This window comes from Jaculus jaculus, chromosome 9 (genome assembly GCF_020740685.1).
Source record: "Jaculus jaculus isolate mJacJac1 chromosome 9, mJacJac1.mat.Y.cur, whole genome shotgun sequence".
Classification (NCBI taxonomy): Eukaryota; Metazoa; Chordata; class Mammalia; order Rodentia; family Dipodidae; genus Jaculus; species Jaculus jaculus.
The window spans coordinates 117199699-117215878 of NC_059110.1; the positions used below are offsets into that span (position 1 = coordinate 117199699).

General features: G+C 52.0%; 1 protein-coding gene across 2 annotated transcripts in view; it reads left to right on the forward strand.

Annotated features, from left to right (window-relative positions):
- The first annotated feature begins 532 nt into the window (after window positions 1–532).
- The window catches only part of Mpp3 (MAGUK p55 scaffold protein 3), a 36375-nt gene continuing 20727 nt past the window's right edge, over window positions 533–16180 (forward strand). For both annotated transcript variants that reach the window (XM_045158758.1, XM_045158759.1), the window contains exons 1-10: window positions 533–623; window positions 1692–1816; window positions 2033–2151; window positions 2355–2432; window positions 3804–3884; window positions 4131–4268; window positions 7849–7930; window positions 9687–9772; window positions 11896–11970; window positions 15552–15748. In XM_045158758.1, coding sequence (XP_045014693.1) covers window positions 1792–1816; window positions 2033–2151; window positions 2355–2432; window positions 3804–3884; window positions 4131–4268; window positions 7849–7930; window positions 9687–9772; window positions 11896–11970; window positions 15552–15748 — 881 coding nt within the window. In that variant the 5' untranslated portion in view covers window positions 533–623; window positions 1692–1791. The remainder of the gene's footprint in view (window positions 624–1691; window positions 1817–2032; window positions 2152–2354; window positions 2433–3803; window positions 3885–4130; window positions 4269–7848; window positions 7931–9686; window positions 9773–11895; window positions 11971–15551; window positions 15749–16180) is intronic.

Genomic DNA, 16180 nt, shown 5'->3' on the forward strand with positions numbered 1-16180 from the left:
GCCCTCCACCCACCCTAGCAGAACCCAGCTGCCTTCATCCCAGTCGGACTTCTCCGTGCCCGGGCTTCCGCGCCCCGGGGGCAGCGTGTGCACCGATACATCTTTCCCAGCACGTAGCATTGTTGCGAGTTGCCCTGGCGGGCGGCCGGCTCCCCTCGCCTCTCTCCGTGCAGGCTCTCCAGCCTGCACGCTCTTCGAAGCATCCCCCCGCCCGCGTCCCTTCTCCCGGGCCCCCGGCGTAGCGCCCGGTACTTGGAAGGAGCGCAATAAAATGTTTGCAAAAAAAAAAAAAGAAAGAAAAGAAAACAAATCGGATGGTCTAGGAAGCAGGTGTCCTCCCCCTTCCCTTCCCCGGGCTCGCGGGGAGCTTCCAGCGCGCGGGGCGGGGGCCGCAGGCGGCTCCGGGCGGACGCCGGGGAGGAGGGAGGGGACCGCGGCGCCGAGCCGAGCCGAGCGCAGGGGGGGCCTCGGGGCCGCGCTCCGCCCCTCCGGGCCCCGCGTCGAGCCGCGGCTGGGAGGGGCCGGCGGAGGCGGAGCCAGTAGCGACGGCGGCGGCGGCCGAGGCTCGCGGCTCCCCCGTGCGCGGCTCCGGCTCCCCGAGACTCCGATCCCCGCGCGCAGAGGTAAGGAGCGGCCGACGCGGGCGCGGTGGCGGGAGGCTGGGCCGAGGCCCTCCCTCCCCTGGCGGACGCGACCCCCTCGCGGCCCACGCGGGCGGGGTGGGGGGGACTCTGCAGCCCTCCTCCGCTCCCCTCCTCCGCTCCCGGCCCGCCGCCCCGCATTCTCCCGGACCGCCCGCCGAGCGAGCGTCTCTCTCGCGGGGTGGGGGCGGGTTCGCCTCCCTCTCCCGGCCGCGCTCCGGGCTCGGTCCCGCGGGTCCCGTCTGCGAGAGCGTCTGGAGGCGCTCCTGGGTGTCTGGCAGGAGTCAGGGGGTGGCGGGGAGCGAGCGAAGCCCGGAGCGGCCGGAGGCTGAGCCCCGGCGTGGGGGGGAGGGTGCGGGGGTCGCCGGGCCTGGGTACCATTCTTCAGCCTGGCGGGGATGCTCTGCGCCGAGGGCGGGCTCCATGTTTGCGGAATGAATGAATCACGACTCTTCCCTCGGCCGTTTCCCTTCCGAAGGAGGACTTTTTCTGAGGTCCACGTGCTGCAGAGCTCCTTGGGGAAGGGGAGCTTCTCGACCCCTCAGGGTTCACCCTTCACGCGTAGCGGAAGCTCACATTCCTCCATCCCCCCCCCCCCAACATCTCTTGTGTTCAGAGAGGCTCCCTTTGGAATGGGGCTGAGGGTAGATTGGGACCCAGGGGCGGGGGGCTCTTGTAGGCCCAGCTTGGTACTTGTTGAAGGGATCCGCTGTGGCAGGGCTCTTGAGCAAGTGCCCTTTATAAAGGTAGCATTGGAAGGGCGAGCAAGTATGGGTGAGAAAGTCAGGGCCCCTTGTCGCTGCCGAAAACCAACCTGGGAGAGCTGATTGAGTACAGATTCTGGCCCACGAGTTACTCAGGGAATCCTCTGTTTGTTTTTCATCTGGGAAATGGGTGCAATATCCATTCTCCAGCGTTTCGTGCATATTCAGGAAAATGAGGAGTAATTGGCATATTGAGGGAACCCAACAAGTCTTTTTTTTTCTCCCCCTTCGTCTCTGAAAAAAAAACATGGTTTTGTTTTACCCCATTCCCTCTATCCCCAAATAGGTTATAAACAGACCTAGGGGATGTGTGATCACTGCTGAGTGACTGTGCGACTCCCCACCCCCAATCTGCAGGGAGAACTGGGGACCTGCAGGGCACAGGCATGCCCGTGCTGTCTGAGGACTCGGGTGAGTGTCTGCCTTCCTCGTCTGCCCCGGGGTGGAAAGAAACCAGGTGCTGCCAGCAGGTGTGGCCTCCCGAAGCTGTCCTGCCTGCACACCCTGGGGGCTTGCCCCTAGGGGAAGACTGTCCTCATGGCAGGGTAGGGAATGTCGTCTCTAGGGTCCCTGGGCAGGAAATGCAGCTGGGTTTCCAGACCTTGTTTTTTCTTCCTTCGTCCTCAGGTTTGCATGAGACTCTAGCATTGCTCACTTCTCAGCTCAGACCCGATTCCAATCACAGGGAGGAGATGGGCTTCCTGAGGGATGTCTTCAGCGAGAAAAGTCTCAGCTACTTGATGAAGGTGAAGGCGGGCTCCGCCTCTCTCCTCCTTTCCACCTGCCCCATCTTCCTAGTTACCGCTCCCCCCCCCCCCCCCCCCCCGCAGGTCCTCACTAGCCCATTAGGCAGGGCATTTTCTTACATTGTTCTGGAGCAAGGGGAGGGGAGGCCCTGGTTGCAGCCCTTGGTGTCCCTGCTGCCCCAGGTAATCAGATGTCTTTGCAGATTCACGAGAAACTCCGCTATTATGAGAGGCAGAGCCCAACTCCGGTCCTGCACAGCGCCGTGGCCCTTGCTGAGGATGTAAGTCCCGGAATTTAATTAAAAAAATATTCTTATTTATTTATGGGGAGGGGGAAGGGAGAGAATGGGCACCCCAGGGGCTCTAGCTACTGCAAACAAACTTCACATGCATGTGCCACCTTGTGCATCTGGCTTTACGTGGGTACTGGGGAATTGAACCTGGGTCCTTTTGGCTTTGCAGGCAGACACCTCAACCTCTAAGCCATCTCTCCAGCCCCAGAATTTAATTTTTAACTTGTGGTGGAATCTTCCCCCTCTCTCCCCTGAAGGGCTCTTTCATTTTGCCTTGTCACCACTGCTTTGCCCGGGGACATCAGTAGTTAGAGGCCTGGAATTTGAAGAAACGTCTCCTCATTTCCTCCTCTTTCTTTCTTTATATTTTATTTTATTTTTGTTACTTCTTACCACTGAGCTATATTCTCTGCCCTTCTCCGGCTTCCTGACGAGGGAGGACCTTGTTAGCCTGGGCCAGGAGGCATGGTGATGCCCACTTGCTGTGTGTTCTGTAGCAAGCCTGTTCTGTCAGCTGTGAAATGAGAGCATTGGATCAGAACAGGAGCTCCCCAGCTGTCCTGAATAGGTCGTGTAAGGCCTTGTGCCGGCACTCAAGGAGGCTGATATAAAGTCAAGGGACTTGCAGTGTGTCCCTGCTGACACGCTTGGGTTTGACTCCTCATTGATCTAGTCCACTATGTTGCATGTCGTGGGGGAAGTGTGTGTGTGTGTGGGGGGGGGTGCTGCCTGGTTGGTGACTTATATTGGCTCCTGAATAGTTTACCTCATACTCAAGGCTTTTCTCCAATGGACTCCAGGCCAGGAGATGACCTATTGGGGGAACAACTCAGCCTGTGTTGCAGACCTTCTGCAGTGTGATCAGAGACATGTTACAGTGTCCATCCCCAGGCTCAGTGGTGCCTTTGCCATTAGCTTGAAGACCTTCAACAAGTCACTCCAGCCTCTCAGCCACTGTTTCCTCCCCTCATGAAATAGCATAGCGTCAGGAGAGCCGTCAGTACCTTCAGACGGCCTGGGTTCAAATCCTGGCTGTTCCACACTGAGCCTTGGCGACTCTAGGGCAAGTCTCTGAGTCTCAAGATTGTCATCTGCTAAAGGGAAAAGCCCTAATGCCTAGCACCGTGCAGTAGGGGCTTACTAAGCACTCCCTAGGATGATCGCCCTGTCCACCTGCCTGAGCCCTTCTGGTCCCTGGCATGATTTCCCCGGAGCGTCTTGTCAGTCCTGGAGCGGCTTCGGGTCTACATGCTTCTGGGTGCTTCTGCCCTTCCTGAGAGGATCTTTGTGTCTGAGGCCCAGGTGGGTTTCCCTCAGGTACTCCACCATGCTGCAGCCTCCTGTCTCCTTTCTTTCTAGGTGATGGAGGAGCTGCAGGCCACCTCGGTGCAGGGCGAGGAGAGAGAGCTGCTGCAGCTGCTGTCCACCCCGCACCTCAGGGTAGTCAGCCCCCGCCCCCGCCCACCAGTGAAGCTCTGCCTCCCGGGATGGGGGCCGAGGGAGCTTTGGGTTCCCAGACTGAGGGGAAGAGACTTCCGTGTGACAGATCCTCAGCAAAGGACCTGGGGGGCGGGGGTGACGGGTGGGGGGGGGATGATCTCTTTCTGGCATGAGCTCTGAGACTCCCTAGACCCCTTGGGCCTGTGAGCTGTGGGGCCAGCCTCTTCCCTCCCACTTTGCTGGCAGGCTGTGCTCATGGTACACGACACAGTTGCCCAGAAGAACTTTGACCCTGTTCTGCCACCTCTGCCTGATAATATCGATGAGGATTTTGAGGAGGAATCTGTGAAGATTGTCCGCTTGGTGAAGAACAAGGAACCCCTGGTATGTGCCAGCTTCTCTTCCCTACCCTTCCTCTGCATCTTAACCCCACCCCCCGCCAAGAAATCCAGGAAGGGACCCTTGTGAATTAGCGAGGAGCGACAGCTGTTTTGTCAGGGCTCGGCTCGCCTCCTCCGCACTGTTGTGTGCACGACCCCTTTTCTGCGTGCACACACTGTCGCGGTGACCAAGTGCTGTCGCGCAGTCAACAGCCTGTTAAATGGGGCGCCCACGGTGATTATGCTTGGAAACAGAAGTGAATAAACCCAGTCCAAGGGCTACGCAAAGGAGCCCATAACTTAATCTTACTTTTTTTGGCTTTTCATATATCATGGTAAGAGTTGAGTGATTACAACCTGTGGCCCCCAACAGCCCAAGATATTTATACTTAGTTCATGATAGAAATTTACCGATCCTCCTCTGTGGCAATACTTCCCAGCTGACAAATGACCGCTTTGCGTGGATCAGCCGGGCAAAGGGGCCGGTTGTTTATTAGGTGGGAGGAAGTGTTGGAAGTCTGGTGAGCTTAATACTTGTCTCCGAGGTCCCCGGAGCCGGCATTCTGTAGTTTCAGCTTTCCTCACCTGACCTGTGATGAGCCACATGTGCAAGCAGACTGGATGTCTCTTTTGCCTCTATTTCCTTATCTGTGCAATGGGGCCATCAGCCATGGAGTTGGCACGTGTTTGGGGAGCCCTCCTCATGTTGGGGGCTTCAGAGGAATAAGTGATGTGGGGGGGTCTTCAGATCCAGTGCCCCAGAGGTTTATGGGTAGCTTTTCTTTCTTTCTCTCTCCCTCCCTCCTTCTCTTCCTTCCAATTTTGTTATTTTGTTATTTGCAAGGAGAGAGAGAATATGAATGAGAGAGAGGAAATGGACACACCAGGGCTTCCTGCCGCTATAAATGAAGTCCAGATGTATGCGCCACTTTGTGCATCTGGCTTTATGTGGGCACTGGCGAATTGAATTGAATTAGCTGCCAAGTTTAGCTAGCAACTGCCTTTACCTGGATGGCTTTTCTTTTTCTTTTTTCTCCCCCCCCCCCCCAGTAGGGTCTTGTTCTAACCCAGATTGACCTGAAATTCATTGTGTAGTCTCAGGGTGGCCTTGAACTCACGGTGACCCTCCCAAGTGCTGGCATTAAAAGTGTGCGCCACCATGCCCAGCTAGGATAGCTTTTCTTGATATCAGTGCTTATCTTCTGTGCTTTGGATGGGTGACATGAGTACAATAATATTAATAATGATGTGTTTACATAGATGGTCAATAACAAATTGTGGGCCTGGGGAGATGCTTGGCAGGTAAAGTGCTTGCCTCACAAGCAAGAGGACCTGAACTCCATCCCTAGACCCACATAAAAATGCCAGATATGATGGCACATGCTCGTAATCCCAGTACTAGAGAGGCAGAGACAGGAGGATCCCTGGAACTCCCTGGTAAGGCCAGTCAGCCTAACCTAATTTGTGGGTTCTAGGTCATTGAGAGACCCTGTCTCATAAAAGGTTGATGAGCTGAGCGTGGTGGTGCACGCCTTTAAATCCAGTGCTTGGAAGTCAGAGGTAGGAGGATCACTGAATTTGAAGCCACCCTGAGACCAGATAGTGAATTCTGGTTCATCCTGGGCTAGAGCGAGACCCTATTCCGACAAACTAAAAGAAAAAATAAAAAAAAGGTTGATGGGGAGGGATGCTGGGGAGATGGCTCAGTTGTTAGAGGCATTTGCCTACGAGGCCAGCTGGACTAGGTTTAATTTCCTAGCCACCCACGTAGAGCTGGACCGGCATTTGTTTGCAGTGTCAAGAAACCCTGGCAAAACCTCCAACACCACACACACACACACAAACACACACGCACATATGCACAAATAAATAGATTACTTTTTTTTAGGTAGAGTCTCACTCTAGCCCAGGCTGACCTGGAATTCACTCTATAGTCTCAGGGCAGCCTTGAACTCATGGTGATCTTCCTACCTCTGTCTCCCAAGTGCTGGGATTAAAGGCACGCGCCACCACGCCTGGCTTAAACTACTTTTTTTTTTTTTTTTTTTTTTTTTTTACAAAAATGCTATTTATTTATTTGAGAGAGAGAGAGAGAATGGGCATGCCAGGGCCTCCAGTCACTGCAAATGATTGCACCACCTTGTGCATCTGGTTTATTTGGGTCCTGGGGAATCGGACCTGGGTCCTTTGGCTCTGTAGCCAGATGCCTTAACTGCCAAGCCATCTCTCCAGCTCTGTTTTCTTTTAAAGGTGGATGGCATTCCTGAGGGTGATACCTCAGGTTATCCTCCAGCCTCCACATAGCACGGGTACACACACATATACAAATGCATTGAAAAAATAAATTGATTACAACGGTTGGACATCTATCGTTTGCCGTCTTGACTATATTTCCTCATAGAAATGTCATGCAGCTCTGTGAGTTAAATGTTGTCCCTTACCTCAGAGGAGTCAGGCTCAGAGAACACAAGGGGGTTCCTTTCTTCTGTGTTCAGACCCTGGACTGTCCATGCCCAGCTTGCCACCCCAGTGCTGTCCTTGCACGGGCATGATCACCTGGTATAAGCGATCCAGGGCTCGTTAGCGCCTTTCTTATCTCAGACGTCATCTCTGATGAGTTTGGTGGATCAAGTCCTGGTCCCAAAGCTCTGGTGGGGGCATAATTGGTTCCTCTTAGCAACAACAGAAGGCCCAAGAACAACAGTGTGATTGGCTCGAGGCAGGTTGAGGATTTGCTAGCACATACTGTCCTCATTATGAAATGTCTTTGCAAGTGGCAAGGGCTGTGATGAGACAGAGAACACTGGAGTTGGCATCACCAAAGGCTTCCCCCTCTGTGGGAGGGTGACATTGAGGAGGCTGAACGACTCTGACAGGCAATCCTTCATGGTTTTTATTTTTTTGTTGTTGTTGTTTTTTTCGAGGTAAAATCTCACTCTAGCCTAGACTGACCTGGAATTTACTATGTAGTCTCAGGATGGCCTCAAACTCATGGTGATCCTCCTACCTCTGCCTCCCGAGTGCTGTTTAAGGATGTGTGCCACCGTGCCTGGCCCCTTCATGTTTTTTTTTTAAATATTTTTTTTTTGTTCATTTTTTATTTATTTATTTGAGAGTGACAGACAGAGAGAAAGACAGATAGAGGGAGAGAGAGAGAATGGGCGAGCCAGGGCTTCCAGCCACTGCAAACGAACTTCAGACACGTACGCCCCCTTGTGCATCTGGCTAACATGGGACCTGGGGAACCGAGCCTCGAACCGGGGTCCTTAGGCTTCACAGGCAAGCGCTTAACTGCTAAGCCATCTCTCCAGCCCTTTTTTTTTTTTTTTGAAACAGGATTTCATGTAGCCTAAGTGGGCCTCAAATGCAGCTGAGGATGACCTTAAACTTCTGAGTCACCCAGCTTATGGGGCCTACTTCCTCATGTACAATGTCGCAGAGTCACTTGCTTTGTAAGCTGTAGAGTGGGGAGCTTACTGGAGATGATGGTTTTTTGGCCACCTCCCAGGGTGGCAGAGAGAGGTGTTGGGGCAGCGGTGGTCGGGGCTGTCTCACTGAAGCCTGTCTTTTGGTCTCTTGTGCAGGGTGCCACCATCAGGAGGGATGAGCACTCAGGGGCTGTTGTGGTGGCCAGGATCATGCGAGGGGGTGCAGCAGACCGGAGTGGTGAGTGGAACGACGGGATGCCAGCCAGCTGGTCGAGATGGTGGCTGTTGTCCCAGAGTCCCGTCTGTGCCCAGGCTTCCTTCCCCCAACCTATCAGTTCACCTGTGTTAGATACGTTCTGCATTTGAGACTGGGGTGTAGTTCTTACTGTCCCAAGCTCAGTAGGAGTTAAATTCAATTAATTTACTTACTGGCTTTTTGTTTTTATTTGTTTTTTGAGGCAGGGTCTCACTGTAGACCAAGCTGACCTGGTACTCATTCTCTTGTAACCCAGGGTGACCTCGAACTCTCAGAGATCTTTCTACCTCAGCCTCCCCCTGAGTGCTAGGATTTCAGGCATGAGCCACCACACCCAGCTTCAGTAGGAATCTAATGGAAGGCTCAGGATCTTGGAGCCCTTGCAGGGGATGAGGAAGGTGCGAGGGACACCAGGAAAGGGCTCAGGCACTGGATTAACTGGAGAACTGTGTCACTTCAGCTTGCTGGGGAGGATACCTTGCCTCTGCCAACTGCCTTGTCACCTTGTCAAACTGCTCTTGTGGCAGGGAGGAAGTTTCTGTGTTTAGATTAGTTTGGGTCCAAGCAGGTGGAGGAGCTCAGAGGCAAACCTGGTAGAGGGGAACGTTGCCCTTGAAGTCTAGGGGAAGGACCCTAGGCCTTGCTTCCCAAACATGAACCAGCACCCAACCCCTTGAGCATCTTGGTAACACCCTGACTCCGATTCAGAAGTCTGCGTTCCTGACCCCCTCCCCGTGGACCCTGCTGTTGGGCCCACTGAGAGCAGCAAATAGGGGCCGACTATGTGACACTATGTAAGGACACTTGTCATCAAAGCAGTGGCTAAGTGCTGGGTGTGGTGGCAGGCACTTAACGTCTTAGCTGCTTAGGAGTCTGAGAAGGAAAAAAGCATCGACTGAGTCTAAAAATTTGAGACTGGCCTAGACAACACAGTAAGAAGCCATCGGACCCGGGCGTGATGGCGCACGCCTTTAATCCCAGCACTTGGGAGGCAGAGGTAGGAGGATCACTGTGAGTTCAAGGCCACCCTGAGACTACACAGGGAATTCCAGGTCAGCCTGGGGTAGAATGAGACCCTACCTCGGAGCCCCCCCCCCAAAAAAAAAGCCATCAAATCAACCAACAAATAAATAAAAGCCAATGGGCCGGCACGTCTGACGTGCTCAGTGACACCTTCATTGGCACTTAAAAAAATATATGTTATTTATTTATTTGAGAGAGAGAGGGAGAGAGGATGGGTGTGCCACGGCCTCTAGCCACTGCAAACGAACTCCAGATGCATGTACCCCCCTTGTGCACCTGGCTTACGTGGGACCTGGAGATTCAAACCAGAATCTTTTGGCTTTGCAGGCAAACTCCTTAACCACTAAGCCATCTTTCCAGCCCCACTGGCACTTTTAAGTTTCCTCATTTAGATTCGGAAGGGCTGCTCTTGATGTGTCTGTCTCCCAGGAGGGTGAAGAGTTAAGGCTACTTGTATAGAGGCAGAGAGAAGTGGCAAAGGAAGGCAGCTTTCTATGCCAAAGCACCTGTGTCTGCCCGCTGCCTCAGTCTGTGCACGGGAACCTCCCTCAGGGATGCCACGGCTGCCATACCAAATCCACATCAGCGGGAAGTAGCGTACAGTTCCCCACCCCCACCACCTTTAGACCCGAGCCTGTCGTGGTGCCCAGAGGTGCTGACCTTGGGCTCAAGGTCCTTCCCGTGCTAAGCTGACGCCAGTCCCTGTGTCTCCTAGGCCTGGTCCATGTTGGCGATGAGCTCCGAGAGGTGAACGGGATCGCGGTCCTCCACAAGCGGCCTGACGAGATCAGCCAGATTCTGGTCTGTGTGGCATGCCAGCTGGGCGGGGTATCTTCAGAGACCCAGAGCCAGGGTAGGGGGGAGGGCTTCTGGGATCCAGGGAAGATATTGGCTCAGCCTCCCTGCTTGTGTGAGGATGAGGTGCCCAGGATGTGGCGTGCAGATCGAACTTCTGGTCGACCTGCTTTCCACTCTCAACACATACACCCTCCCCACCTCCAGCTCCTTTTCCTGAGAACCCTACTGATGCCTGGATTTGGTCAACTTCCTTTTCTGTAAAGTAAAGATAGAGGCATCCCCGTCCCCCCACAGTGTATCAGAAAAGGATAAAGTACATTAGAACTGTAAGATTCCGGAGAGTGTGAGTTAAAGTTGAAATCATGGAAATCTCCGTCACAGCTCTGTCTTGTTCTTCCTCTGTCACTGGTGTTCTTTGTGGTTTGTGAGCAGAAATAGGATGAGCGCTAAAGAGACTGCCTTTTAGGGTCACAAGTGGGGGGGACATAAATGCAGGCTGGCCCTTTAGTCTTTATCTCTGAATTGTGGGCACTCAACTCCTAAGTTTTGGAGTCAAGGTTTAGGCCTGGGTAGTGACACAACGGCAGGTGATAGTCTGACCACGTGTGCCCTTGTGGTTTGATCCTGTTCTTCCCTCTGGGCCCAGTACTGAAGTGCAGGGTCTCTGCGGGCAAAGGAACTTCCCAGACAGGCAGGACTAGCCCAGGATCAGTGCTCTGTGGGGGAGATAAAGCAAGGAGCGGGGTCCTCAACAGGTAGGACTGAGGAAAATGAAAATGAAGTAGTTTATTTATTTATTTATTTTTTGGTTTTTTGAGGTAGGGTCTCACTCTGGTCCAGGCTGATCTGGAATTAACTCTGTAGTCTCAGGGTGGCCTTGAACTCATGGCGATCCTCCTACCTATGCTTCCCGAGTGCTGGGATTAAAGGCGTGTGCCACCACGCCTGGCTTGAAGTAGTTTATTTAGATGGCCCCAAAGGGCAGCAAGAAGAGGGAGGAGCTCTTAGACCTGGAGGTCTACAGCCACGGGAGCTACAATTCAATGCATGTGTTATCCTAGAGCTCTCGATTAAAATCTTCTGTCTCGGGCTGGAGTGATGCCTTAGTGGTTGAGTGTCTGTGAACCCTAAGGATCTAGGTTTGATTCCTCAGTACCCAGTTAAGCCACATGCGCAAGGAGGTGCAAGCGTCTGGATTTCGTCTGCAGTGACTGGAAGCCCTGGCACACCCATTCTCTCTATCTGCCTCTTTTTATCTCTCTTTCTCTCAAATAAATAATTTTCTGTCTCTGTCCCATGAAGGAGATACTTGATTTTTGAACTTAGTGTTAGTTAATTCAGACAGGCCAAAAGGCTCCAAAGCTGACTTTCATTCTGAATATCCACCCATTCTTTTCTTTTTTTTATTTCACCTTTTTTTTTTATTTTTAAATTTTTATTAACATTTTCCATGATTATAAAAAAATATCCCATGGTAATTCCCTCCCTCCCCCCGCCACCTTCCCCTTTGAAATTCCATTCTCCATCATATTACCTCCCCAACTCAATCATTGTACTTACATATATACAATATCAACCTATTAAGTACCCTCCTCCCTTCCTTTCTTTTCCCTTTATATCTCCTTTTTAACTTACTGGTCTCTGCTACTAAGTATTTTCTGTCTTACACAGAAGCCCAGTCTTCTGTAGCTAGGATCCACATATGAGAGAGAACATGTGGCGCTTGGCTTTCTGGGCCTGGGTTACCTCTCTTAATATAATCCTTTCCAGGTCCATCCATTTTTCTGCAAATTTCATAACTTCATTCTTCTTTACCGCTGAGTAGAACTCCATTGTATAAATATGCCACATCTTCATTATCCATTCATCAGTTGAGGGACATCTAGGCTGGTTCCATTTCCCAGCTATTATAAATTGAGCAGCAGTAAACATGGTTGAGCACATACTTCTAAGGAAATGAGATGAGTTCTTTGGATATATGCCTAGGAGTGCTATAGCTGGGTCATATGGTAGATCAATCTTTAGCTGTTTTAGGAACCTCCACCATTCTTAGACGTGGAAAGTGAGACTGGATCTCACTGAGTGTCAGGTCTGGAAGATGACAGACCTCTGTTCCCTTCTTCCAGGCCCAGTCCCAGGGATCCATCACCCTCAAGATCATCCCTGCCACCCAGGAGGAGGACCGCTTCAAGGAGAGCAAGGTATTGGGGGAGTGGGTTTCCGAGAACCCTCTCTGCTGGGGGACCCTGCGGGGTTGGCATGCCAGATCCTGCTGGCCTTTGAACACAGTCCTGTGAACAGATCACGTACCTAGTGCCCAGTACCTGTGCCCAGGAGAGGACGTTCATTCAATCACAGATGATGACTTGTTCGTACCCTGCTTCTTAGGAAATAGGATTTGATGTATCTCACTAACAAAGGACAGAGTCACTTCAATTGAAATAGAAAATCAAGGCCAGCAAGAGGAAGCAAAATACCCATGGCACTGGATACTGGAACGATGGTGTAACTGCCACTGGATTACCTACTTTTTGTCGTGTTTTCTCTGTGCCCTGCTCTCCGGAGACAGGGACAGTTTGTAGCTCCAAGGGTTCCCAGTACAAAGGACGATGCTGGGGAGCAAGTCTTGGACAGCCGTAGGACAAGCACCTTGGGAAGGGTCTGTAGAGTGAGGGGCGTGAGGAGCTGGGGTTGCTAGAGGGAGGTGGACGGACTGGGGTTTTAGAGGAAAGGTCAGGTTGATGTGGCGTTTACACAGGAGCTCCGGGGCCTGCTTGGGGATCTGGGAGGAAGGGCAGTGTGCTTTGTGGGCAGGAGGCAGGGGTTTTGCTGGGGATGTGGGTTCAGCCTGTGTTCTGAGTGGCCTCGAAGGCTTCATGAAGAGTTTGGCGTAAATCCTGCATAGTCTGGGAACTCCTCGCAGCTGACCCAACACACAAGGACTCGAATGCCAATTGTTTATCTGGGCAACACCAGCCGAGGAGCCCAGGAGCGGGGAAGAGCAGGGCAGATAGGCCGTCTGGTAAGGGGCATGCTGGTCAGTAAGCCACTACTAGGGGGGTCACGGATGGAGTTCTAGGATCCCCGTAGAGCATGCGCCTTTGCAGTCCTAGCCGAGAGCTGGGAGCTGGTGCGCAAGTGGCGTGGGGATTAATTCTGGACTGTTCTTAACCCGTTAGGTTAAAGAAGAGCAGGCCCCAGTGGCCACGGGAAGTAAGTTTCTAGCCGCAGGAGTACAGATGTAGGCTGCTGAAGTTAGCCAGGGTGCACTGAAGGGGTCCAGCCCTGGAGGTAGAAGAATACCTCAGAGCCCAAGAGATAACCTCGTGGAAGTGAGAAGTTCTTAAAGGTGTTTTTGTTTAAGGAAAGGGCAGATCCAACCATATCAGTATGTGTGGGTTTTAAAATTAATTAACTTGCTCTTTTTTTTTTTTTTTTTTTTGAGGTAGGGTCTCATTCTAGTCCAGGCTGACCTGGAATTCACTGTGTAGTCTCAGGATGGCCTCGAACTCACAGTGATCCATCTACTGCTGCTTTCCTAGCACTGGGATTAAAGGCGCATGCCACAGTGCCCGACTAATTTTTGTTTTTTTGAGAAGGTGGTCTCACGGTTCGGACTGGCCTTGCACTCACTCTAGTAGGCTAGCAGTAAACTCCTGATCCTCTTACCTCCACTTTCCAAGTACTGGGATTATAGTCACTAGAATGGGTAAAGGCTGGAGGCAGTGAGGTGTGGTAGAAGGCCCCTGAAGAAACCTAGGCTAGAGATTATTAAGACCTGGGATAAAGAGATGGCTCAGCGGTTAAAAGCACTTTCTTTCTTTCTTTTTTTTTTTTTTGTTGTTCATTTTTTATTTTTATTTATTTGAGAGCGACAGACACAGAGAGAACGACAGATAGAGGGAGAGAGAGAGAATGGGCGCGCCAGGGCTTCCAGCCACCGCAAACGAACTCCAGACGCGTGCGCCCCCTTGTGCATCTGGCTAACGTGGGACCTGGGGAACCGAGCCTCGAACCGGGGTCCTTAGGCTTCACAGGCAAGCACTTAACCGCTAAGCCATCTCTCCAGCCCTAAAAGCACTTTCTTGCAAAGCCTAATGACCTGGGTTTGATTCCCCAGTACCCACGTAAAAGCCAGATGCACAAAGTGGCACATGGTCTGTGGAGTCCGTCTGAGGTGGCAGGAGATTATTAAGACTTGCAGAGGGTAGAGAGGAGGGCATCACTTTGGTTTCATAATGAACTTGGACTTGAACTTTTTGCCAGTCATGGCAGAAAGGAGAGCATAATGAGAGCGGAAGGAAGCAGGCCATTTCCAGCCCTGCCTCCCATGGACAAGGGGACACAACAGCCTCTGGCCCCGGAGAGCTATCAATGCAATCATTGACGAATGAGGGTTAATCACGGACAGTGTCTTCAATCACTTCTTTTTTTTTTTTTTTCCAGCAAGTGAAGAAATTATCTTCCTATTTCTTACTTGCACTCTTTGATTAAATCTCAGAGCATAAATAATATTGAATCGTCCTTCCTGGGATAAGCTATTGTGGTAGAACAGCTTTTGATGGTTCTGGCATTGCAGAAAGAGAACATGACAGCCTGTTCCTTGGCTCAACCCTCTTAAATATTTCTCCTTGACCTAGGTGCTCAATGTGGACAGCCACTTAAGATGACATTAGTATCCTTAGGACATCAAGATGCAGGTGGCTGTCTTCCCGGCACACAGCCATGAAAGTCTTAGCAGGCCCTAGCCGGGTCGCTTCTCTTTGGCCTATACAGAGGAGTTCCTTTTGGATCTAACCCTAGCCCCTCCTCTTCTATTTCCCACGGAAAATAATGAGGCCCAGGTGATCTGGAACTTGAAATCCATGAAATAAGTCCATGCCACCGAGGGATATAGAACTTAGACAGGTGAAGCAGATCTGCGTCCCCACCCTGTCCTCTCCAGAGAGGTGACTTGGCCAAGGCTGTGACAGGCAAGGCAGGGTTGAGCAGCAAAAACCGAAAGCCAATTACAGACATGAGAGGTGGTGGTGAGGCAGGGCGCACGGTAGTTGTGCTTATGTTTGGGTTCCTAGCAGGACCTCAGGTCCCTTAGCCACAGATGGCGCCTGCCTTCATCAGAAACAGTCGGTACAGTGAAAATAGCAGTGCTTCCACGTGGTGCCGTGGGTTTGCTTTTCGGCGCCAGGATCGGTCGTTGCTTTGCATATGCAGAGGAGCTCCTAGCAGAGTGGCAGAGCGGTCACACGCGGAAATGTTTGGGTTGGTCGCGTTGGTGTGACAACACACCCGACCAAAAGCAGTTGATGGGAGGCAAGAGTTTGCTGTGACTTACGGCCTTGAAGGGAAGCTTCGTGATGGCCGGGGAAAAGCCGTGTGGCAGAGGCTGGATGTCACCCCGGCGAGCAGGTGGACAACAGCAAGAGAATGAGCTGGCAAGAGGGAAGTGGCTGTAACATCCCAAAGTCTGCCCCCAACAACACAACTCCTCCACCAAGCCTTCACTTCCCACGTCACCGTCATCTGGGGGCCTAGCATTCAAAAACACTTGATTTTGTAGATGACATCAGATTCAAGCCACCACAGTTGGAGAGAGAAAGTCAGTCAGGGTGCCTGTCTTGATGGATTTCCTAACTAGAATGCAGCCTGTTTCTAAGATCAGCTTCCTGTTTTCAAGGCTGCTTGTCGGTCCTCACTGTGAATGGCCCTTGTCATACGGCCTTTGCAGTGGCCTGGGCTTATGTGCCAAGCAGACTGACTCACTGCGGCCACTCCCCCGCAGGTGTTCATGCGTGCCCTTTTCCACTATGACCCTCGGGAGGACCGAGCCATCCCTTGCCAGGAGGCAGGTCTGCCTTTCCAGCGACGGCAGGTCCTGGAGGTGGTGAGCCAGGATGATCCCACGTGGTGGCAGGCCAAGCGAGTGGGGGACACCAACCTTCGAGCTGGCCTCATCCCCTCCAAGCAGTTCCAGGAGAGGTGAGCCTGGGGTTCTCTCCTGGGGTGGTTCTGCAATGGCTGGTGGCTTGGGCACATGGCAGACCCCGGGTCTTTGCCAGTGCATTGAGAGGGGCACAGTGACTGGAGTTTCCTGATGTAAGTACCAACTTCTCTTGGGGTCTGCACTTCTTGTCCCACAGCTGATAGAGATAGAGATGGCTGTTTGAGGTTTAAATAAATAAATGTACTGTTTCTTCTTTTTAATTTTGTTTTTCAGTATTGGCAAGTGCTGTATCATTAAGCTCCAACCCCAGCCTTCCTTTTGACTTAAAAAAATTTTTTTTTAATTTTTTATTTTTTTTAATTTTTTTAAATTTATTTATTTGAGAGCGACAGACAGAGAGAAAGAGGCAAAGACAGAGAGAGGAGAGTGGGTGCGCCAGGGCTTCTAGTCACTGCAAACGAACTCCA